This window comes from Centropristis striata, chromosome 8 (genome assembly GCF_030273125.1).
Source record: "Centropristis striata isolate RG_2023a ecotype Rhode Island chromosome 8, C.striata_1.0, whole genome shotgun sequence".
Classification (NCBI taxonomy): Eukaryota; Metazoa; Chordata; class Actinopteri; order Perciformes; family Serranidae; genus Centropristis; species Centropristis striata.
This window is the reverse complement of record NC_081524.1, coordinates 40,671,460-40,695,738: the sequence shown is the minus strand read 5'-3', so window position 1 is coordinate 40,695,738 and position 24,279 is coordinate 40,671,460. Positions and strand designations below refer to the sequence as shown.

Below are 24,279 nucleotides of genomic sequence, written 5' to 3'. Positions count from 1 at the left end.
GGGCCTGGGGGCCCTAAGGGGCCCTAAGGGCCCTGGTCCTGAGCCTTGGGGGCCCTAAGGGGCCCTAAGGGCCCTGGTCCTGAGCCTAGGGGGCCCCTTCAGTAATCCATCCATGTTCATGCAGTGAAGATGTTCCCCTCATGGCTCAAAGTTGATAAATCCTGCAGCATTTAATGATCGGCGGTTTATTATTTCAGGTATTAAATGCTAATCTACGAACCCTCCACTCACATATTTTATGGCACAAAGTAGGAGCTGCATGTGTTTCTCACAGCCGAACAGAAATGTGCTGAATACACGGCTAACATCTTCCTTCTGTCATGACAAACAACCACATGGTTTCATTAGAGCGGGAGACAGTCTGTCTAAATAAAGCCGTACAAAGATCCGTACTGATTGGAATGGTTTACAATTCAAGGCAACTACTGTACATACAGAAATCTCACAATACTGGAACACTGGAGGTTTGGTACATCCTCCTGGAGTCATGTCGATCTAGCAAACATCTGCTTGAAGGCCTTTCGCCTCGTTTTGGTAGCTACTGTACATACACCACAAACGAGATGTTGGCAAAAAATGCTAATTTGTTGGCAACTTGTTACAAAAAAGTGCTTCAATACCTCACTGTAAAACAGCAAGGAAACTGCTCTCGTCTTCAGGAAAGTGAGCGGATCATTAGGCAGCAGTGACTCCTGATCCATGACCAGCATCACTACCAGGACGCTGAAATGCTTGCTAACGTCACCTGAGATCATCCTTTGGTGCTCACACACAAGTGTTAGCAGTAAAACAGATGAAAAAAGGTTTGGAATACTTATGATATGAACGTAAAAGTAGAAGTCAAACTACTGATTATCAACATTAAATCTGTCAGAGAATAAAACACATTCTGATTGTTTTCCTCTGTCACATCTGAGTTTGAAATGAGACAGATACGAGACAACGGAGCCAAAAACATCCCAGTCTTTCCTCAGCTTCTACAGCAGGACGTCCTGCTGTGCATGCACGGCGACTCGTGACTCGGTGAGGCCGTCTCTAGTCTACAACCAGCCCTCGTCACCAACGAGCACCATATGTTGAAAATAAAAGTCAAATAGATAAATGATAGCTTAAATGTGCAAAATACAAAACTGTGAACTACATAAAGATTCAACATTCAGAATAAAAGTTAAGGATGAATAATAACACATTTATATCATGCAATCAAAAATAGTGTCATACCAAAGTGGCTAAAAGAGAGATAGAAAGAGGGGGGAGGGAGAGCGGGGGGAGGAACAGCCACTGCTGGTGATGGAGGAGTTCAGATGGTGGAGAGCTCTTCTCTCTCCGTCTCTACTGCTGCATCTTGCGGAGGATGTCGGTGGAGATGGGCGGGTGGAAGTTGATGGTGTGGTGGCGGAGACCCTGAGACGTTTTGTAGCTCTTCCCACACCGGCACTTGAAGGGTTTACGCACCCGGATCTGGGTTCGGTGGCCGTTCTTGGCGTGATACTTGATCCCGTTGACATTCTGAAATAAAGCACAAACTCTTACTTTACACATAATTACACTTACCATGTACAACTTCCAGCAGCTATATTAAAAGGGTCGGCTGTTGACAGCCGCTATAGAAATGAGGAATAAAATGAGTTCTAGTCTTGTTCTGCTCCTAAACAGATGCCTGAAGCTAATAACCCTGTCACTCACGTCAGCAATGCAATTTTCTCAAGCTGCACATCATTTATCCTAACCGCACATGCCAGATGTGAACGGAAAATCCTGTAAAACTCCACATCACTGAAGTGGACTAGATGTATGCATCTATGCTGATTAATGCTCAGCTAACAACTCGTTTTCCATCAACAGCAGCAAACAGAGTGACATATTTCACATAATGCAGGTAATAAAAGATAACTTCTGTCCCTCCCTTAGCAAAGTGAATATATTTTATATGTGTGATGAGTGAGTATTGAGAGAAGAGATGAACCTTGTATCTCTTCTTGCAGCCCGGCACGGGGCAAGCGAAAGGCTTCTCGTCTCCTCCGTTCATGCACATGGAGCTGAGGATGGACTCGGAGCTGATGGCGCTCTCCGTGGTCCACGACTCGTCGCTGTCAGACTCCTCAAAGTCCACCTCCTCCTCATCACACTCACTACCTGTGGGAGGAGGACAAACAGTCAGTGAGTGGATGTATCACCTCCAGACATGCTGATACTAACTGTTCCCTGTGAGTTATGAACCTTCATGACTAATCTGAGACTCTCGGAGCCGTTCTCAACATGCTCTGGCTGTTGTTCCCGTAATCTCTGCTTCATGTCTGACGCTGCCCAAAACTCTAATATGCCAACTGTGAGAAAGAATGTTTGCATTTTATTGAGGTCTCGGGGTCTTAACATTGTTTAATCAATGAATTAAAGATGTTATGTCTGCAGGCGAGTGAGAAAGCCACAAGATCGACAAACAAGACAGAGAATGCAAAGACTGCATATTTACACAACAAGTTCATGAGTACATGGGAAAGATTCTCCTTTTTCTGTTCTGTTATGTAGTGGAATAGACTAATGAGCTGGCTATGAAGGCTTCCTCCTGTTCTCTGGAGCTTCACTGTTTAGCTTAATAAAGGGGACATATTATTCACTGTGTAGCTTAATAAAGGGGACATATTATTCACTGTGTAGCTTATTAAAGGGGACATATTATTCACTGTGTAGCTTATTAAAGGGGACATATGAAGTCCCATCCCAGTGAAGGCCAGTCTGCTCTGATCTGACTACTTTCACAGTTTTTGTGTAGCACCTAGTAAGACATGGAGACTTTACAATATGGGACCTTAAGTATGAAATATGAAAAATATGTCTTCTATGCTCCTCTGTTGATGTCTTTCCTTACAGGATAGTTTATTTATATTTTATAGAACCAAACTTGAGTCATAGCTGCTGAGTTCATCAACCAAGAAATGGAAAACATGAAGACGTGACCAACAATTAAACAATGAAGTATTTTCTACAAGCAACATAAAATCTAATCATTCAAATTCTAATCGACCATTGAGGCCATTACAACAAACAACAGTGAATCTCATATAATTTAATGTGAATTTTAAGTGAATAAATGGTGAAAATATTCAGCTGTTCCATCTGCTTTTCTGTTCACCTCCCACAGTCAGCAGACATCTGTTTTGTCTCGTATCATTTTTTAAAGTAAAAAGACAAGGGACCACCTTTTAATCCCTTCAGAGGACTTTTACTGTAAGACTCACTGGCCTGTTTCATAATGTAGGTATGTGAGAGTACAGATTCAGATCTACTTCAGCACAGCTCTCCTTTTACTGCATCTCAAACTATATTCTGGAAGAACTTTCTAGACCAGGGAGCAGAGGAGGTCAACTATTATTAACAGGGCAGATTATCATTTATTTAGATTATTATACTTTCGGTTGTTTTGTGCTATACATGTCATGTTTATTTAATCTATGAGGGAGGCTGCTGAGTTGTATTTTTATTGTTTCTCACTTAGTAATTGGTATTACTGGGCAATGGTCAAAGTACTGATCGTGTATAAAGATAAATAAAATGTACAGTAAGTAAGTATGGACATGCAGTTTATTTTCATTTATTTATTTACTTGTTTTTCTCTTCTTTCTCTTCACTGAGTATAAATGGAAAAATGAATCAGGACTGTTAACACTGTATTATGGACATCTAACTGTGAGGGATGTAAACTGAGGTGAGAGTGTTAGATGTATCTAACTGTATCTAACTGAGTGTTAGATGTATCTAACTGTATCTAACTGTGTGTTAGATGTATGTAACTGTATCTAACTGAGTGTTAGATGTACCTAACTGTATCTAACTGAGTGTTAGATGTATCTAACTGTATCTAACTGTGTGTTAGATGTATCTAACTGTATCTAACTGTGTGTTAGATGTATCTAACTGTATCTAACTGAGTGTTAGATGTATCTAACTGTATCTAACTGTGTGTTAGATGTATCTAACTGTGTGTTAGATGTATCTAACTGTATCTAACTGAGTGTTAGATGTATCTAACTGTATCTAACTGTGTGTTAGATGTATCTAACTGTATCTAACTGAGTGTTAGATGTATCTAACTGTGTGTTAGATGTATCTAACTGTATCTAACTGTATCTAACTGAGTGTTAGATGTATCTAACTGTATCTAACTGTATCTAACTGAGTGTTAGATGTATCTAACTGTGTGTTAGATGTATCTAACTGTATCTAACTGTATCTAACTGAGTGTTAGATGTATCTAACTGTATCTAACTGAGTGTTAGATGTATCTAACTGTATCTAACTGTGTATTAGATGTATCTAACTGTATCTAACTGAGTGTTAGATGTATCTAACTGTATCTAACTGAGTGTTAGATGTATCTAACTGTATCTAACTGTGTGTTAGATGTATCTAACTGTATCTAACTGAGTGTTAGATGTATCTAACTGTATCTAACTGTGTGTTAGATGTATCTAACTGTATCTAACTGAGTGTTAGATGTATCGAACTGTATCTAACTGAGTGTTAGATGTATCTAACTGTATCTAACTGTGTGTTAGATGTATGTAACTGTATCTAACTGAGTGTTAGATATACCTAACTGTATCTAACTGAGTGTTAGATGTATCTAACTGTATCTAACTGTGTGTTAGATGTATCTAACTGTGTGTTAGATGTATCTAACTATATCTAACTGTGTGTTAGATGTATCTAACTGTATCTAACTGAGTGTTAGATGTATCTAACTGTGTCTAACTGAGTGTTAGATGTATCTAACTGTATCTAACTGAGTGTTAGATGTATCTAACTGTGTGTTAGATGTATCTAACTGTATCTAACTGTGTGTTAGATGTATCTAACTGTATCTAACTGAGTGTTAGATGTATCTAACTGTATCTAACTGTGTGTTAGATGTATCTAACTGTATCTAACTGTGTGTTAGATGTATCTAACTGTATCTAACTGTGTGTTAGATGTATCTAACTGTATCTAACTGTGTGTTAGATGTATCTAACTGTGTGTTAGATGTATCTAACTGTATCTAACTGTGTGTTAGATGTATCTAACTGTTTCTAACTGTGTGTTAGATGTATCTAACTGTGTGTTAGATGTATCTAACTATATCTAACTGTGTGTTAGATGTATCTAACTATATCTAACTGTATCTAACTGTGTGTTAGATGTATCTAACTGTATCTAACTGAGTGTTAGATGTATCTAACTGTATCTAACTGTGTGTTAGATGTATCTAATTGTATCTAACTGTGTGTTAGATGTATCTAACTGTATCTAACTGAGTGTTAGATGTATCTAACTGTATCTAACTGTGTGTTAGATGTATCTAATTGTATCTAACTGAGTGTTAGATGTATCTAACTGTGTGTTAGATGTATCTAACTGTATCTAACTGTGTGTTAGATGTATCTAACTGTATCTAACTGTGTGTTAGATGTATCTAACTATATCTAACTGTGTGTTAGATGTATCTAATTGTGTCTAACTGAGTGTTAGATGTATCTAACTGTATCTAACTGTGTGTTAGATGTATCTAACTGTATCTAACTGTGTGTTAGATGTATCTAACTGTATCTAACTGTGTGTTAGATGTATCTAACTGTATCTAACTGAGTGTTAGATGTATCTAACTGTATCTAACTGTGTGTTAGATGTATCTAACTGTATCTAACTGTGTGTTAGATGTATCTAACTGTATCTAACTGTGTGTTAGATGTATCTAACTGTGTGTTAGATGTATCTAACTGTATCTAACTGTGTGTTAGATGTATCTAACTGTTTCTAACTGTGTGTTAGATGTATCTAACTGTGTGTTAGATGTATCTAACTATATCTAACTGTGTGTTAGATGTATCTAACTATATCTAACTGTATCTAACTGTGTGTTAGATGTATCTAACTGTATCTAACTGAGTGTTAGATGTATCTAACTGTATCTAACTGTGTGTTAGATGTATCTAATTGTATCTAACTGTGTGTTAGATGTATCTAACTGTATCTAACTGTGTGTTAGATGTATCTAACTGTATCTAACTGTGTGTTAGGTGTATCTAACTGTATCTAACTGTGTGTTAGATGTATCTAACTGTATCTAACTGTGTGTTAGATGTATCTAACTGTATCTAACTGTGTGTTAGATGTATCTAACTGTATCTAACTGTGTGTTAGATGTATCTAACTGTATCTAACTGTGTGTTAGATGTATCTAACTGTATCTAACTGTATCTAACTGAGTGTTAGATGTATCTAACTGTATCTAACTGAGTGTTAGATGTATCTAACTGTATCTAACTGTATCTAACTGTGTGTTAGATGTATCTAACTGTATCTAACTGTATCTAACTGAGTGTTAGATGTATCTAACTGTATCTAACTGAGTGTTAGATGTATCTAACTGTATCTAACTGACTGTTAGATGTATCTAACTGTATCTAACTGTGTGTTAGATGTATCTAACTGTATCTAACTGTGTGTTAGATGTATCTAACTGTATCTAACTGTATCTAACTGTGTGTTAGGTGTATCTAACTGTATCTAACTGTGTGTTAGATGTATCTAACTGTATCTAACTGTGTGTTAGATGTATCTAACTGTATCTAACTGTATCTAACTGTGTGTTAGATGTATCTAACTGTATCTAACTGTATCTAACTGAGTGTTAGATGTATCTAACTGTATCTAACTGAGTGTTAGATGTATCTAACTGTATCTAACTGAGTGTTAGATGTATCTAACTGTATCTAACTGTGTGTTAGATGTATCTAACTGAGTGTTAGATGTATCTAACTGTATCTAACTGTGTGTTAGATGTATCTAACTGTATCTAACTGAGTGTTAGATGTATCTAACTGTATCTAACTGTGTGTTAGATGTATCTAACTGTATCTAACTGAGTGTTAGATGTATCTAACTGTATCTAACTGTGTGTTAGATGTACCTAACTGTGTGTTAGATGTATCTAACTGTACCTAACTGTGTGTTAGATGTATCTAACTGTGTGTTAGATGTATCTAACTGTATCTAACTGTGTGTTAGGTGTATCTAACTGTATATAACTGTGTGTTAGATGTATCTAACTGTATCTAACTGAGTGTTAGATGTATCTAACTGTATCTAACTGAGTGTTAGATGTATCTAACTGTATCTAACTGAGTGTTAGGTGTATCTAACTGTATCTAACTGAGTGTTAGGTGTATCTAACTGTATCTAACTGTATCTAACTGTGTGTTAGATGTATCTAACTGTATCTAACTGAGTGTTAGATGTATCTAACTGTATCTAACTGAGTGTTAGGTGTATCTAACTGTATCTAACTGTATCTAACTGTATATAACTGTGTGTTAGATGTATCTAACTGTATCTAACTGAGTGTTAGATGTATCTAACTGTATCTAACTGAGTGTTAGGTGTATCTAACTGTATCTAACTGAGTGTTAGGTGTATCTAACTGTATCTAACTGTATCTAACTGTATCTAACTGTGTGTTAGATGTATCTAACTGTATCTAACTGAGTGTTAGGTGTATCTAACTGTATCTAACTGAGTGTTAGGTGTATCTAACTGTATCTAACTGTATCTAACTGAGTGTTAGATGTATCTAACTGTATCTAACTGAGTGTTAGATGTATCTAACTGTATCTAACTGAGTGTTAGGTGTATCTAACTGTATCTAACTGTATCTAACTGTATCTAACTGAGTGTTAGATGTATCTAACTGTATCTAACTGAGTGTTAGATGTATCTAACTGTATCTAACTGTGTGTTAGATGTATCTAACTGTATCTAACTGTGTGTTAGATGTATCTAAGTGTATCTAACTGTGTGTTAGATGTATCTAACTGTATCTAACTGTGTGTTAGATGTATCTAACTGTATCTAACTGAGTGTTAGATGTATCTAACTGTATCTAACTGAGTGTTAGATGTATATAACTGTATCTAACTGTATCTAACTGTGTGTTAGATGTATATAACTGTATCTAACTGTATCTAACTGAGTGTTAGATGTATCTAACTGTATCTAACTGAGTGTTAGATGTATATAACTGTATCTAACTGTATCTAACTGTGTGTTAGATGTATATAACTGTATCTAACTGTATCTAACTGAGTGTTAGATGTATCTAACTGTATCTAACTGAGTGTTAGATGTATCTAACTGTATCTAACTGAGTGTTAGATGTATATAACTGTATCTAACTGTATCTAACTGAGTGTTAGATGTATCTAACTGTATCTAACTGAGTGTTAGATGTATATAACTGTATCTAACTGTATCTAACTGTGTGTTAGATGTATCTAACTGTATCTAACTGAGTGTTAGATGTATCTAACTGTATCTAACTGTATCTAACTGTGTGTTAGGTGTATCTAACTTTATCTAACTGTTAGGGATGTACCTGTGGGTGTGCTGCTGCGGAAGGAGGAGGACGGTGTGATGGGTGGGGTGACTGGAGGCGTGAGGTTCCCGCTGGAGTGGCGAGGAGGAGTAGAAACGCTGCTGCGACTCAGACTTCCTGTCAGGGACAGAGACAGTTTGGGCTGAACCTTCTTCTTCAGGCTCTCGTGTTCTCGCCGTGCAGCATCAGTCATGAACCTGCAGCATATGAGACGTTAGTAATCTTTATAAAGAAACGACTGCAGCACCGCCTGATGTTCATAAAGTTCTGCTACTGTACAACACATGTTTGGAAAGAAACATATAATTGGCTCTATTCCCATCAAAAAAACAAACCCTTACACCAGGTTTTATGACAGATAGTAAAGTCTTTGGTAAACGCGTATCATAAAAATGAAATGTTAACATAGACATTGTTAAAACAAAAGTGGAATTAACAAATTAAGCGATAACCACATCAAGATGTGTTAGTGAAGGCCTGGAGACAGCGGCAGACCTTCTCCTACGCTGGCTTGTTGCAGAAGGCTTTTAAAACCACTATCCAGCTCATATCAAAGAGGACTGGGATGAACCGAGCAATAAAGGAAAACAGCTACAAATACTGCTGCCATTCATCTGAGCAATCCACCAGATGATGTTTGAGATAGAAGCTCATAGAACTCAGCTGAGATACTCAGAGGACTTTATATGCTTCTCTATGGGGCCAATGACTCATAACATACATGTCAGAATTATTTCAGAATTATTAAAGAGAGTTGCTTAGTACTGAGTTGCATGTGTGAATTTATCTGTTTTCTTTCCTAATTGTTCATACGTTTGTTTACCTGTTGACGTAGCTGAGGGCAACATATGTCGGCTGCTGCTGCTCCTGCTTCTCCAGGAGACGAGGGTCAGAGTCTGAGACGGAGAGAGACAGACAGAGGGTAAATATTATATTATATTATATTATATTATATTATATATAAGGCCATATATAGAGACAGACAGACAGTGGGTAAATGTGTCATATAAGGCCATATATATACATATACATATACATAAACATATACATATACAGTGTTCTTGTTTTGTGTTTTATGCTGCAGTTTTTTTGTCGTCTTTGGATGAAACACAGAGTTTTACAGTATTTCTGATCCAGCCGTTCTCCAAACAAGCATCCAACCACAAGTTACTGCTGCAGTGACAAGGATCCCTCACTGGCTTCCCAGCTGAAACATCTCCCAATTATTATTAGTGTGCTACTTTTCCTTGAATGTCTTTTCCTTATCCAAACATATATGGAAGATTACATTGACTCCTTTGATTTTCAAAGAGGGCAAATTAAAATCCTGATTTTACTTTAAATGTCAAAACTAGAGCATGGAAACACATTGACACAGTGGAAACATTATTATTATTATTCACATCCACCATTGATGTGAGTGAACCTTTTAAAACCTCTTACATCAGATTACCAGAATATGACTCAGTACCAAATAGTCATAAATAATCTGTTACTACACCTACTGACACATTTTAATTAATGCACTGCTCACACGTAACACTGTACATCTGTGAAAATTAACTCTTCAGTACAAAAATGTTAATGTTAATGAATTAAAGTTTGGGCTCTTCTACCTTTTCTCCTAAAATCCTAAACCAGTGAAGACACCAGCTCCCAGTAGCAGGCTGTGGCTGCACTGGGAGAGTCCCAGCTATGAATGAGCTGACTCCACAAATAAAGCCTATTAAAAACTATTTAGTGAAAATAATCAAAAAGCAGGATATTGTGCTCTGTGCAGAACAATTAGTGTGAACATGATGTCATGTACCACTGTCTAGACTACAGTAACTGTTTAGTATCGCTGCAGTTTCCAGGCTGATGTTGGTTTCTTCACTTATTTCCTCTCGACCGATAAAATAATAATTCTGTTAGCTGAGTTAGTTGCCCTGTGTGTTAGGCTCATTGTTGGTGATATGCAGGATCCTGCTACCTTTAATGTAAATACACCAGGATAAAGTGCCTGGTCTTAGTGTTTCCATGAGAAGCTGCTGAGCAGACGCCACATTGCTCATACATGACCACACTCGACACACACTGTGTTCCCATGCTGGGCTCCAGACGTTCATCTTGCTCAGCGGTGCTAAATGTACAACAATAGCCAACCTCCACACCCTGAGGTGGAGCGGGCCCCACTTCAAACACTTCCCACTGCCGTCCATGTGGGAGAAGAGAGATGCCCATAAAACACACCAGTGTCTGCCACTAACCAGCTGAGCCTCCCAGTCTGACAGAAACACTGCTACCCCCATGTGGTTAAACACAACGCTGGTTTCCATCCACAAGCTCATTTATACACAACACTCACACCTCAGGCTGTTTGTAACATTTAACTTCTTCATTCACTCTCTATGCTTTAGTAAGGCAGAATGAAAACAGAGCAGCTTTACAACAATCTGTCCCAGCCAAGTCCTCGTAGATATTAGATATATATTAGATATATTAGATGTTGTTATAAATGACAATGATGGAAAACACATGTAAATCATGTAATTAGAGTTGTCTTGGTTAAGGGATAAGCAACACCTTGGTGAGGCCGTAATAAAAACTCTGAGTCATACTCAGTCGGGCTTTTCCTCCTGGAACAAAACACCTAAAACAGATTTCCATTAAATCTCTGTGGGATAAATAGATCTTGTATCAAAGAAGAAGTGATTAATTATGGTGCTGCTCTCTAACATGAGATTTCACTATCACATTGTTTTTTTTACTGTAATGGGGACAGAAATGTAACTCTGAAGGTGTCTGAACTCGGGCTGGTTATCCAACATTAGTGCTAACTAGCATCGAGCAGCCATCAATAATCAATAACTGTAAAATTGGCATTAAATGCAAAGTTATATTTCATCCATCCATCATTTTTAAGGGATTATCCGAACTCGGGTCGCGAAAAGTTAGAGCCAATCCCAGCTGACATAGTCACGCTCTCATTCACTCCTATGGGTAATTTAGAGTCACCATGGATCTGGTGAAAAGTTACATATTATACCTTTAATTAAGGTTCTGGCACCTATATTGGAGAATGTCTCGGTATAGTCAAGTCATGGATGACATGTTGGATATTCGCTGATCTTTTGTGTATTCTTACTTTTAGTTCTAATGTTCATAATAGTTCATTTCTGACCTGGTTATGACTTAAAATGAGCTCTCAAAACCATTTAAGGTAATTCAACTTCCCTTCAAGTAGAGCTAAATAACTATCTTGTCATCTGGGAGCTATAATGAAACATGTTAGCATGTGCGTAGCCGAAGGCTAACATGGTTCTAAACTAACACACAGGCTGATCTAAAGGAAACTCTCTCTGCTTTAACCCATTGAAGCCTGGAAAGCGGATACATCGTTTTGTAGTATTTGTATAAGCTCTCAAATACTTTTTGAATTTCATTTCTATCTGCTACAGAGGCTGAAAAATCTATTATTTAGTAGAAGAGTTGACGCTTTTTTCCCCAGAATTTTTCCAGAGTTTCCAGAAAATTCGAGGCTTATTTTAAAATCGCCCTGTGATTTTTCAGGCCTCAATGGGTTAACAGTGGGAGCTACTGGTTTATTCTGTCATGAACAGGCTGAAGGCTGATTCTGACCAGTAAAATTCAAACCAAACCACATTTAAGTAGAAATGAGAAAACACACATTTTAGAGGTCTAACAGGAATCTAAGTCAACAAACCAAAGTCATGTGACTGAAGAGTGGACATGCAGCATCATCCACTCAGTGGTTAGGTCAGACTGGTCTGTTGATGATGAAATAGTGGCAGAGTTTTATGAAACTGGCAGGTAAGACCAGCTCAGACCTCAGCGCCTCAGGCTCACGAGGCTTCAGTCGTAAGCAAGTGTTTCATTAACAGCGGATTTATCCAACGAGAAGGACAGCACACCTCTCTCCTCCAGCCAGAGTCATGGAAACAGAGTATAACGCCACCGTTCCTGCCAGGACCTGGAGGCCTGCAGGACTCTGAGTCTGTGTGCTGGTATGTGAGTCCTCAGATCCCTAATGAGACTCAGGGAGGACTGGCAGCCTGCTCTCAGACCGCTAAAACAGCAGTGGATCAATCTGTTCCCACACACTGTAAATCAGGAACACCTCAGGTGGGACGGGCCGAGGGAGGCCTGCAGGGGCCGGAGGGGCCACCAGGCCCTCTGCTGTTCCTCTGGGGCCACCAGCAGTCAGAGAGGGACCACGAGATGAGAACCCCTCTAATCAAACCACACAGGTGGTCCACCTAGGTGGCCGGCTCTAGGAGCCTTCATGGAAACACAAAGAACATTTATTCAGCATCATTAACTCCAGAGGTGAACAATCAGCTGCTATAAGCTGCAGGATGCTTTATGAATGAGAGAAGGTGTGGGATAAACCCAGCAACTACTCTGAATGTAGAATTCAGAATTCAATAATCATGTTTTTTTTTAAAGACGTACGTTAGTTTAAACAATTTCTTTACTTCCAAAAATCCAAAATGTTCCCACAGAAGGTTTCCGTTTTCTACAAATTCCATTTTCTCAAACTGCAGCAGCAGAGTTTTCTCTTTCCAAAGGGAGGAATCTGGATAGAAGAAAGCTGCTGATTTGCTCCAGTTCAGAAAAAAACTTTTAAGTAACCAAAAAAAACATTGAGCAAAACTACACCCAGTCTTAGAAATGCACCATGTTTCCATCCAGAGTTTAGCTTCTGACCTATTTTTCTTAATTTTTAAAAACCCATCAACTAATAAACCTTAAATGTTTTCATCCTACAAAAGTTACTTTCTATATGAAGCACTGACTATATATAGACTATATATACTACTATAAGCAATGCCTTTAGTTAGCATCAACGTGTGAAGCATGTGTATGAACCAACATACTGACAGGGTCAACATGATGCAGTAACATCATAATAACATGTTGTTGTTAGCAGCAGGAAACCAAGCTAAGCTAACAGCTAACAAACTAACCCGAAACCAACACAACAAACCTTCCTCAGGCTACACACACACACACACACACACACACACACACACACACACACACACACACACACCCCCTCCTGGCAGTGGGCAGGGCAGTGCTGAGCGTTCTGGTGACATGTTTATGGCGGCTGAGAGCAGCGGGGGACGTTAGCAGGACTGGTGGCTCAGGTAATTCATTACGATGTGACCTCTGAGGAGGAAATGAAACGGAGTCAAGCTCCATGTGGAAGCTGCCTTACTGAAAAAAACCTGGGGAGGTTAAAATGATCTATTAGGAATAGGTTTAGCACAGACAGCAGCTTAAACATGTCCATGTGCACAAAGTACAAACACACAGGTAAATACACATCCAGCTTCTGACTGCTTTGCATGACTGCATGTGATCTGCAACAGGGCAATAATTTAACATGAATCTCCTAATTAAACTTGATTTATCATTTAATGAACAAAACATCCCAAAAATGGTTTGTTTCCGAGTTCAATTACTTGTTTTGTCCGACAAACAGCTCAGAACTCAAACATATTCAATTTTAAAATGATGTAAAACACAGAAATGCAGACCCTAAGATAATATTCACTTATATCCAACAGATATGAGGTAAATAATATCATTTGTTTTTACTTTGCAATATTGCAAGCAAAACAAATGATAGCTTTTAACAAGAGGAAACTGTTCCATCTACATCTGGTGGGAGAGAACAACATTTAGATGGAAAAACAAACCGGGTGTTTATGAAGGAATGTGGAGAAAACTTAATTACATTTAATGTGTAGCTATAGGTGAAACATTAGAGCAAGATATTTAAATAATTATTGTCGTGATAAACCCCAGAAGAAGTTGGAGGCATGTTGAACTTTATATATTTATCTTTACTTTGTTCTATTGAATTGTATGATTGATGTTGTCATTTGGTTTATATTGATTTTGGCTCAAAACACTTGATGGAAGATACCAAACATGTGTGTGTGTGTGTGTGTGTGTGTGTGTGTGTGTGTGTGTGTGTGTGTGTGTGTGTGTGTGTGTGTGTGTGTGTTAAAGTAAACTCTGCCGTGGTTCATGTTGCATAAACATTCTGATGTTGAAGATTTATCTAGTGAGCTTTTCTAAATGACAGTAAAGATCCAAATAACTGCAGACTGAATAATTGATTAATTTCAGCTGTAATATTTATTTTTTTGTTTTTAGACTGATCACTACTGTGTTATTGATATATCAGGTACTCAGTGTTCTCAAACTTGTAGTTTTTGGAGTTGCAAAAGCTAAATGACCCAAAAAGAAATGTTTAAATCGATATAGTAGGTGGAAGATCAAATCCCTGGAACACATTTATTTACAATGGTCAGAGATTTTTAGGGACACAAGGTTACAAATGAAGAGTTACAAAAACATGAAAAATAAGCAATAAATGAAACAAATGTGTTATTCTGTAGCTCTAGTAAAGGAAGAACCCTCAGATCTGGACATATATATGTCATATACATATATGGACAATATCTGATGTTTCATATGACTGCACTGCAGATTTCAAACCTCACACCGTGTTGTGTGATGTCAGCAGGCTGCAGATATAATATAATATAATCTGTGATGCAGAATGCTTCATCAGGTCCAGGAGCCCCTCATGTCCCCACACAGGACCAGGAGCCTGGTGTCGGGGGACGGGAGGTAATTAGGCCCACCAGGTGCTCAGATCAGGGAACTAGTTACTGCTCCCAAATTTATTACTTCCGTGCAGATTTTGGGGGTGCATACCAAATCCTGCTAAATGAGCCTCTAGTGAGAATTAGCAACAAACAGACTCATTGTTAGGGTTGTTACCAACACACACACACACACACACTCACACTCACAGGTCTACATAACACGGTCACTGTTTGCTTCTGGTTCCAGCGGCTGGTCGCTGGGTGACAGAGTAAACATTCTGGCTGAGCTGCAGCAGAAGAAGAGCAGAGCTGGATCTGAAACATCTCCTGGTGTTTCTGGTGTTTCTGGTGTTTCTGGGGCTCGTTACCAGTAGGGCTGGGCGATATGGCCCTAAAAGAATATCACGATATTTCAGGCTATTTTTGCGATAACGATATTCTTGACGATATTAGGAAATACTTAAAAAGATGAAAATATGATTTTTTTTTAGTCTGTAAATAATTAAAAATCTAACATGTAGTTTGAACAGTTGCCAAATACAAAAAAAATGTACTCTTGACTCTTGAGTATGAGAAAATAATAAAAATAACCATTTAGGGGTTTCGAGGGCATATTTTAATGACATTTTGTAAAGGGGAATAAAGGTTCTTGTATGTTTCATTTAAGGCATCTTATTTTGATAGTCTTCTTGGAAATTCTGTGGTGGATTCTCTTAACACACTTTGCTCTTATTTTGAAAGCTGCATGTGTTTAGCGACAGGGAGTAAGCCACGACATCAAGAAGTAAGAACGTTGCCAATATCACGATATACATTTTTTTGAACCATAAAAAAAATATACCGATATTATTCTGAATGATACGATATGGTACACCCCTAGTTACCAGCTGCTCTCTTAAAGTTAAAGTGGACCTTCAGTCATAAACTCATCACTTTGAATCTGCCGTCACAATGGTGGACAAACAATGACAAATCCATGTTGAGGATCATAATTAATGTGGGATGGAAATTATTCTGATTTGACTTTATTTTATTTTTATGAGGTTCAAAATGTGAGTATTTCAGGAAAAACATTTTTCACATAGCGGTATGTGTAAATGTGTGTATTAAGATCATAATGTAAAAGCATGGAGATTTTAACAATAAATCATAAACTAACATAAATTAAGAATTTTGGCTTATTATTTTAATGTTTTTTGTCACCAATATTTTCATTGAATTTTAACATATAGCACAAACATAAAAAGAGTGAAAGAATAAAATAAAAACATAGTTCATTAAGAAGAACAAGAAAAATAAGAAACACATATTTGAATCAAAATAAATAAATAAAAAGATTTAAAGCATGTTAAAATATATTTTTATCAACATTATTTTTTATAATGTTTTAAACTTTGTCAATGTTTTATTACATATTCTTAAATTGCAAGGTTAGTATAATAATAATAATAATAATAATAATAATAATATAATAATAATATCCTGCAAGTACAATGATTTATGGGCACAAAACTACTCTGGAAGGATTGTGAGATATTTACGGTTAAAGAAGTATTCTTTAAATTACAAATTATTTATCTCTAGGGGCGCCGATTTCCTTAATTTTGCGGGATCGGCGATCGGCCGATTCCTTTACGTCAAACCGATCTTATCTACCTTGATAATAACCCTCCACCGGCGAGGCAATGCTCCCAACTTTGTTGCTAAATTCAGCAACTTTTCAGACCCCCTTAGCAACGATTTTTCAAGAAAGCGACTGGAGACAAATCCAGCGACTCCTTCTGACTCTTCTTAACGAGCCGCTAACGAGCTGGAGGCCGGCTCGTTAAGAAGAGTCTGTAGCAGTACAGTGTGTATGTGCTAACAGGCTAACAGTTAGCTCTGTAGCAGTACAGTGTGTATGTGCTAACAGGCTAACAGTTAGCTCTGTAGCAGTACAGTGTGTATGTGCTAACAGGCTAACAGTTAGCTCTGTAGCAGTACAGTGTGTATGTGCTAACAGGCTAACAGTTAGCTCTGTAGCAGTACAGTGTGTATGTGCTAACAGGCTAACAGTTAGCTGTGTAGCAGTACAGTGTGTATGTGCTAACAGGCTAACAGTTAGCTCTGTAGCAGTACAGTGTGTATGTGCTAACAGGCTAACAGTTAGCTCTGTAGCAGTACAGTGTGTATGTGCTAACAGGCTAACAGTTAGCTCTGTAGCAGTACAGTGTGTATGTGCTAACAGGCTAACAGTTAGCTCTGTAGCAGTACAGTGTGTATGTGCTAACAGGCTAACAGTTAGCTCTGTAGCAGTACAGTGTGTATGTGCTGCTGCGCAGGTGTTCACTTAGCGATCTCTGTTTGTTTACAACAAGCACGTGGAAAACCCTCTCCGTTTGTTTCTTCTTCTACGGTTTGTTTCTTCTTCTACAGTTTGGCATCTAGCCGCCACACTGTATCATTAAATGCTACGCTGCCCCCGTGTGGAAGGCTCCAGTAATACAACTTTTTTTTTCTTCCAGATATGATGAACTATTCGATTTTTTATGATTTAATGACTATTCAAATTTTCGAAAATCGATGCCCTCCCTAGTGTCTGTATGTTGTACAGAGCAAAAAACACTTTATTTTTCGTTGCAGTTCTCTTTTCCTTTATTTGTTAAAGAAAAATACTTCTGTGTTATTGTTTTTCAATATAATAAGATTCAAACATTGAAGGTTCAGCTGTGAGTTATAAAAAAATCGGTATTGGCCAAAATCGGAATCGGCAGGTCAGACTTTTTAAAAATCGGTGATCGGCCAGAAAATTACAATCGGTGCAGCCCTATTTATCTCACTAATTTAACAATTATCCTTTCCCACATGTTTTCATTTGAGCTGGTTACTGTATCACACATTATGACACATTATGACACATTATGACACATTACACTGCATTGTTAAATTACTCCACCAAGAAGGTTTTGGCCTGTAACATCCACCATAAGCTCTGACTGCACAGACCTTAAGAAAGTACCAGTAGGACCAGTAGTACCAGTAGCACCAGTAGCACCAGTGGCACCAGTGGCACCAGTAGTACCAGTAGCACCAGTAGCATCAGTAGCACCAGTAGTAGCAGTAGTAGCAGTAGCACCAGTAGCACCAGTAGCACCAGTAGTACTAGTAGTACCAGTAGCACCAGTAGTACTAGTAGTACCAGTAGTACCAGTAGCACCAGTAGTACCAGTAGCACCAGTAGTACCAGTAGTACCAGTAGTACCAGTAGCACCAGTGGCACCAGTGGCACCAGTGGCACCAGTAGTACCAGTAGCACCAGTAGCATCAGTAGCACCAGTAGTAGCAGTAGTAGCAGTAGCACCAGTAGTACCAGTAGCACCAGTAGCACCAGTAGTACTAGTAGTACCAGTAGTACCAGTAGCACCAGTAGTACTAGTGGCATCAGTAGTACCAGTAGCACCAGTAGTACCAGTAGCATCAGTAGCACCAGTAGTACCAGTAGCATCAGTAGTACCAGTAGCACCAGTAGCACCAGTAGTACTAGTAGTACCAGTAGCACCGGTAGCACCAGTAGCACCAGTAGCATCAGTAGCACCAGCAGCACCAGTAGCACCAGTAATACCAGTAGCACCAGTAGTACCAGTAGTACCAGTAGTACCAGTAGCACCAGTAGTACCAGTAGTACCAGTAGCACCAGTAGCACTAGTGGCACCAGTAGTACCAGTAGCACCAGTAGTACCAGTAGTACCAGTAGCACCAGTAGCACCAGTAGTACCAGTAGCAAGAGTAATAGCAGCAGTACCAGTAGCACCAGTAGTACCAGTAGCACCAGTAGCACCAGTAGCACCAGTAGTACTAGTAGTACCAGTAGTACCAGTAGCACCAGTAGTACCAGTAGCATCAGTAGTACCAGTAGCACCAGTAGTACCAGTAGCATCAGTAGCACCAGTAGTACCAGTAGCATCAGTAGTACCAGTAGCACCAGTAGCACCAGTAGTACTAGTAGTACCAGTAGCACCGGTAGCACCAGTAGCACCAGTAGCATCAGTAGCACCAGCAGCACCAGTAGCACCAGTAATACCAGTAGCACCAGTAGTACCAGTAGTACCAGTAGTACCAGTAGCACCAGTAGTACCAGTAGTACCAGTAGCACCAGTAGCACTAGTGGCACCAGTAGTACCAGTAGCACCAGTAGTACCAGTAGTACCAGTAGCACCAGTAGTACCAGTAGCACCAGTAGTACCAGTAGTACCAGTAGCACCAGTAGTACCAGTAGCAAGAGTAATAGCAGCAGTACCAGTAGCACCAGTAGTACCAGTAGCACCAGTAGTACCAGTAGCACCAGTAGCACCAGTAGTACCAGTAGCACCAGTAGCACCAGTAGCAGAACAGCGCCCCCTGCTGTCCACTGAGTGGAGCAGCAGCCGGCTGGTAAACGGGGAAACTAGAATGTGAGCTTGTTGTTTCCAGGCGCCTCATTATAAAGCAGAATGTGGTTTGAGCAGCAGGCCACCAGATGAGGAGGAAGAGGAGGAGGAGGAGGAGGAGGAGGAGAGGAGGAGGAGGAGGAGAGGAGGAGGAGGAGGAGGAGGAGGAGGAGGAGGAGGAGGAGGAAGGCCAAATCAAGCCTCTCTCTCTCTGTAATTATTCTTCACAGGCTCTTGGCTCAACGTTTCTCAGTGGGAGTGGGCAGCCAGCGGAGCAGAGGGGGGGCAGTGAGTTTTTCCACTCTGAGCCAACTAATTGCCTCATTATTCCCCAATAAGTCATTTGGAAGCGTGTTTTTCTGAGGGTAACACCTCGGACACATGCACGGCACACAATCGGAGGGCCGAGGATATTAAAGCCAGTCAAGCAACAAACAAGAACAACAGAGACAGCTGCGCCTTGTCAGCTTCAATAATCAGCTGAAATATTAGATGAGGAAACAGATGGAGGAACTAAAAGGTGTCAAACTGTGAGGAGGGAATTCTCTTTGTAGACTGTTAAAAGATATAAATGCTTTAGCACTTAGCAACAATGTAATGTTCATACTATATAATATACTGTAAAATATACAAATGATAAAAGTAAACTCATTTGCAGTTTCTGACCCTTTGTTAACATACTTTTATGCTCTTCCATTAAATACATAGAGCCATATAGAACAGAAAATAAATAAAATAGTAAATAAAGTGAAAAGCAAATGTCTGTAAGTAATTTATAATAAAATGAATAGAGACTATGAGTACATAATACAGATAAAGTTCTCATATAAACTCAAGACCATGTTTTTATTTTCATATACTATTAAAGTGAATAAAATAATAACTTTTCACCTGTTTTATACCAATATGAAGTGCTTTGTAAGCATAAACATAAATTGGTTTGGAGCTCATAAATGCATTTCACATTCTACATTAAAACAAATATTATATTGATTAACAGAATACAAACAGAAATCTGAATTTTGCTAAATCAAAAAGATTTATTAAAAAAAGGATCTGAGCCAAATAAATGTTTTCCTAGATGAATTTATAATGATGAGCCATCTCTTCTTATTGCTGTGCTCTGTGTGAACTAGAGGTGGTGCTATTACAGATTATATTATATTATATTATATTATATTACAGTGGTGTCTGTAGGAGCATTTCTGCTTTGAGCTCACAGGTTTACTGGAGACCAACACTCAAGTGAGACTGGACAGTAAAATATAAGTTTAATAAAATGTCAATCAAATTAAATCAAATGTTGTCATGGACAAAGTCAAAGTCTAAATCTATCCATCACCATAGTGTATATATATATATATATATATATATATATATATATATATATATATAGTAAAGCAACACGTTTCTAATGAACTCATCCAGAAGAGTTTATTTTATTTATTATATAATTTATTCTAGTCAGAGACAGGTCTGTCTTTAAAGCTACTTTTTACTTTTCAGATGATCCTTTAAAACCACATCATGACAACTACTCTGACAAAAAATATATAAAAAGGTTGTTTGCAGAAGGTTTTATTATAATTATATAATTATATATATTATAATGGTTTTGGTAAAACTTGTGGTAGTTTTTTTCTTGTTCAGTCAAATGAAAACTGTAACTTCTGGCCTTTGACACAAACGACTCATAGCTTGTCAACAACAACAACAACAACAACAACAACAACAACAACAACAAAGGCTGAACATGATGGCAAGCTGTTTTATTTTCACAAACCAACACAATATCTGATATTGTCCCACTTTGTTCAGCGAAATATTGAAAAGCTACGAGACAATCAATATTACTATTTATGTAACCAATAATGTTTTGATTGATCCTAGCAGAGTGGCCATTAAAACATTAAAACATTTAAACATTTAAACATTTAAACATTTAGAAACAGTCCCTTAATGATGATGAAGCTGCCAACCAGGCTAAACATTAACTCTACCAGGAAATGTTGATTGTTTTTATGTCTTCATTTTTTGCGCCATATTATGGAGAGCAGTATCCATAAGAGTATTGATAAGTTTTGGCATCGATAAGCAGTATCATCATCGATCTCCGTATCAACAAAATATACACGTCCCTAGTTAACAGTGTGGTGGGACAATTATCCATATATCCTATAATGAGGCAGTATTATTAAACAGTTACTGATTATAATGACTTCAATAAATCTGCATAATATTAGATACTATTTTTATTTTTTATCTCATTTTGAAAAAGTTGTTGGTACTTATGGTGTACAAACCTGAGAATAGAATGTGTATTATTATTGTTATTATTATTATTATTATTATTATTATTATTATTATTATCTCTTTTCCTCCTTATTAGGGCTGGGCAATATGGACCAAATGTCATATCCCGATATATTTAGGCTGAATATCGATATACGATATATATCCTGATATTTGTATCGCAAAGTGAGAGCAAATGTTCATGTCACAAGTAGTTTTATTGAAACCATTTATTTAAGTGAACATAAATACTGTATAATAAGGGGAGTACCTTTAAATAAATAAAAGCTCTAAGCTCCATAAAGTGCACATTTAGATAAAAGAATATATTGAATAAAAGCTGCAGCTTGTCTGGAGCAATGATCACAGAGCAAGTATTGATATATATATATGGTCTGATTCTGATATCACATTTAAAAATATATTGATCTATGTTTTATATCGATATATTGCCCAGTCCTACTCCTAATGGTTATTTGTTAATTTCACAACTGGCCCAACACTGGAAACCTGACAGGAAATGATATCACACAAACACTAAAACACAACACTGGTTATAAAAGAAGACTTCACAAACTAACGTTACCCTCCAAAAACAATAATCTATATCCTCACACTGTCACAATAATGGCCAAAACTGATTTTTTTGCCTAAATCATCTCCTCATTGCCACCTATGGTAAAATCTCCTCCATCCTCAGTTGATCAGATCAGATTTTACCCCTTTAAGGTAATGGCCTATGTCAAGTGACTTAAGCAGATTTATTATGCCTAAGTCAAAATAAAATGTGTGATGAAATAACTTTTTTTGAACATGCCTTTGTGACTTAAGCAAGATATGGTAACTTTATTTTGAAGGTGTCTATATAAGAGTGACATGAGCGTGTCATAAACATGACATGGGATGTGTTATGAACATTAATGACACTCTGAAGTAACATTAATGCTCATGATACTTGTCATGTCATGTTTATGACAGGCTTGTGTCACTCTTATGTAGACACCTTCAAAATAAAGTGTTACCATATCTTGCTTAAGTCACAAAGGCATGTTTAAAAAATTGCTTAAGTCATTTATTTCTCTTAAGTTACATAATTTACACACAGTGTTATTACTATGCCAATAGCCATCCTTTGTTACATCCTTTTAGAGTGAAATGATCAATAAATGTCATATGTTACACTTTTGGTGGAGTTTTTTGTGTTTCCTGCAAAACTTGAAAAAATGATTTTAACAGGGTGACGATATGCAGCAATATAAAGGAGGATAAGTTGCAGCAATATAAAGGAGGATAAGTTGCAGCAATATAAAGGAGGATACGTTGCAGCAATATAAAGGAGGATAAGTTGCAGCAATATAAAGGAGGATAAGTTGCAGCAATATAAAGGAGGATAAGTTGCAGCAATATAAAGGAGGATAAGTTGCAGCAATATAAAGGAGGATACGTTGCAGCAATATAAAGGAGGATAAGTTGCAGCAATATAAAGGAGGATAAGTTGCAGCAATATAAAGGAGGATAAGTTGCAGCAATATAAAGGAGGATAAGTTGCAGCAATATAAAGGAGGATAAGTTGACATAACAAGAGAAACAGCTGACATGACATCATTATTAAGAGTGTGGAGAGTGATCAATAAGAGTGATCCTTACTGCCACCAGTGATAAACTGCTCTATGGAGCCAGGTGATAGGTGTGATCAGTGTGACTTAGTCTATGTCACTAACCAGTCTATGTCACTAACCAGTCTATGTCACTAACCAGTCTATGTCACTAACCAGTCTATGTCACTAACTAACGACGCTTCATGCAGCTCTGCGCGGCCTCGCGCTGCAATAATGTAGCACGAGCGCATAAAGCCGCCTCGGCCAGAGTTTCCCGCCGCTCTGATCTCTGATCAGCAACACAACAGGAACCACAACAGCAACACAACAGCCGCCACACCTAGCAACAGCGTTGCCAGGACGCAGGAAGTAACCTGCTAGCTGGCTAAGTTAGCCTCCTGCTAGCTGCAGCTCCCTCGGCCATGGCGGACTGATCGGCTCTTACCGATGTGGCTCTCCTCGATGTGCGCGATGAGCTCGGCCAGAGAGTCGAAGCTGAGGCCGCAGCCGCCGAACCTGCAGGCGTTGGAGAAGAAAGAAGCGGCGGCGATGGCTGTCATGGTGGCTGCTGCACCGGGAGGGAGGGCAGCAGCGGGGAGCAGCGGGCAGCAGCGGGCGGACAGCCAGCGGTGGAACAGCGGTGGAACAGCGGTGGAACAGCTGGAGCGGCGGGGCGGGGCGGCAAACAGCCTCCAACCCGGAAGTAAGGAGAAGCTTTGGTTTTCACTAGAAAAGCATAACTGGTTTATTAAGACAGGGGGAATTATTTAACCGTTATTTCTTTAATTTAACCCTCTGGAATCCATCTTTTTATTGAAAATACACGTTTTATTTACAGTAATAACTTTATTATATATCTGATATGTAGCCAAGCTGAGAAAGTTAAAGTTAAAGTTCAATAATAGGAGCTTTCACAGTGTCACATTTATGTTTCTAGACCATTT

General features: G+C 38.3%; 1 protein-coding gene across 1 annotated transcript; it reads right to left on the bottom strand.

The window, feature by feature from the left end:
- Positions 1-955: 955 nt before the first annotated feature.
- Positions 956-23,946, bottom strand: jazf1b (JAZF zinc finger 1b). Its single transcript, XM_059338950.1, has 5 exons — positions 23,781-23,946; positions 9,234-9,306; positions 8,411-8,607; positions 1,967-2,136; positions 956-1,509 (listed from the first exon to the last, which is right to left on the bottom strand). The coding sequence occupies exons 1-5, from the start codon at positions 23,893-23,895 to the stop codon at positions 1,333-1,335; spliced, it is 732 nt and encodes a 243-aa protein (XP_059194933.1). The 5' UTR covers positions 23,896-23,946; the 3' UTR covers positions 956-1,332.
- Between the last annotated feature and the right edge of the window lie 333 nt (positions 23,947-24,279).

Bases quoted from the DNA above. Each gene is read 5' to 3' on its own strand.
- jazf1b (XM_059338950.1), bottom strand. From the start codon at position 23,895: ATGACAGCCATCGCCGCCGCTTCTTTCTTCTCCAACGCCTGCAGGTTC. The intron at 8,608-9,233 runs GTAAACAAACGT...CATATGCTGCAG, and splicing joins GCCCTCAGCTACGTCAACAG to GTTCATGACTGATGCTGCAC. The intron at 1,510-1,966 runs GTTCATCTCTTC...GCTTTATTTCAG, and splicing joins GCTGCAAGAAGAGATACAAG to AATGTCAACGGGATCAAGTA.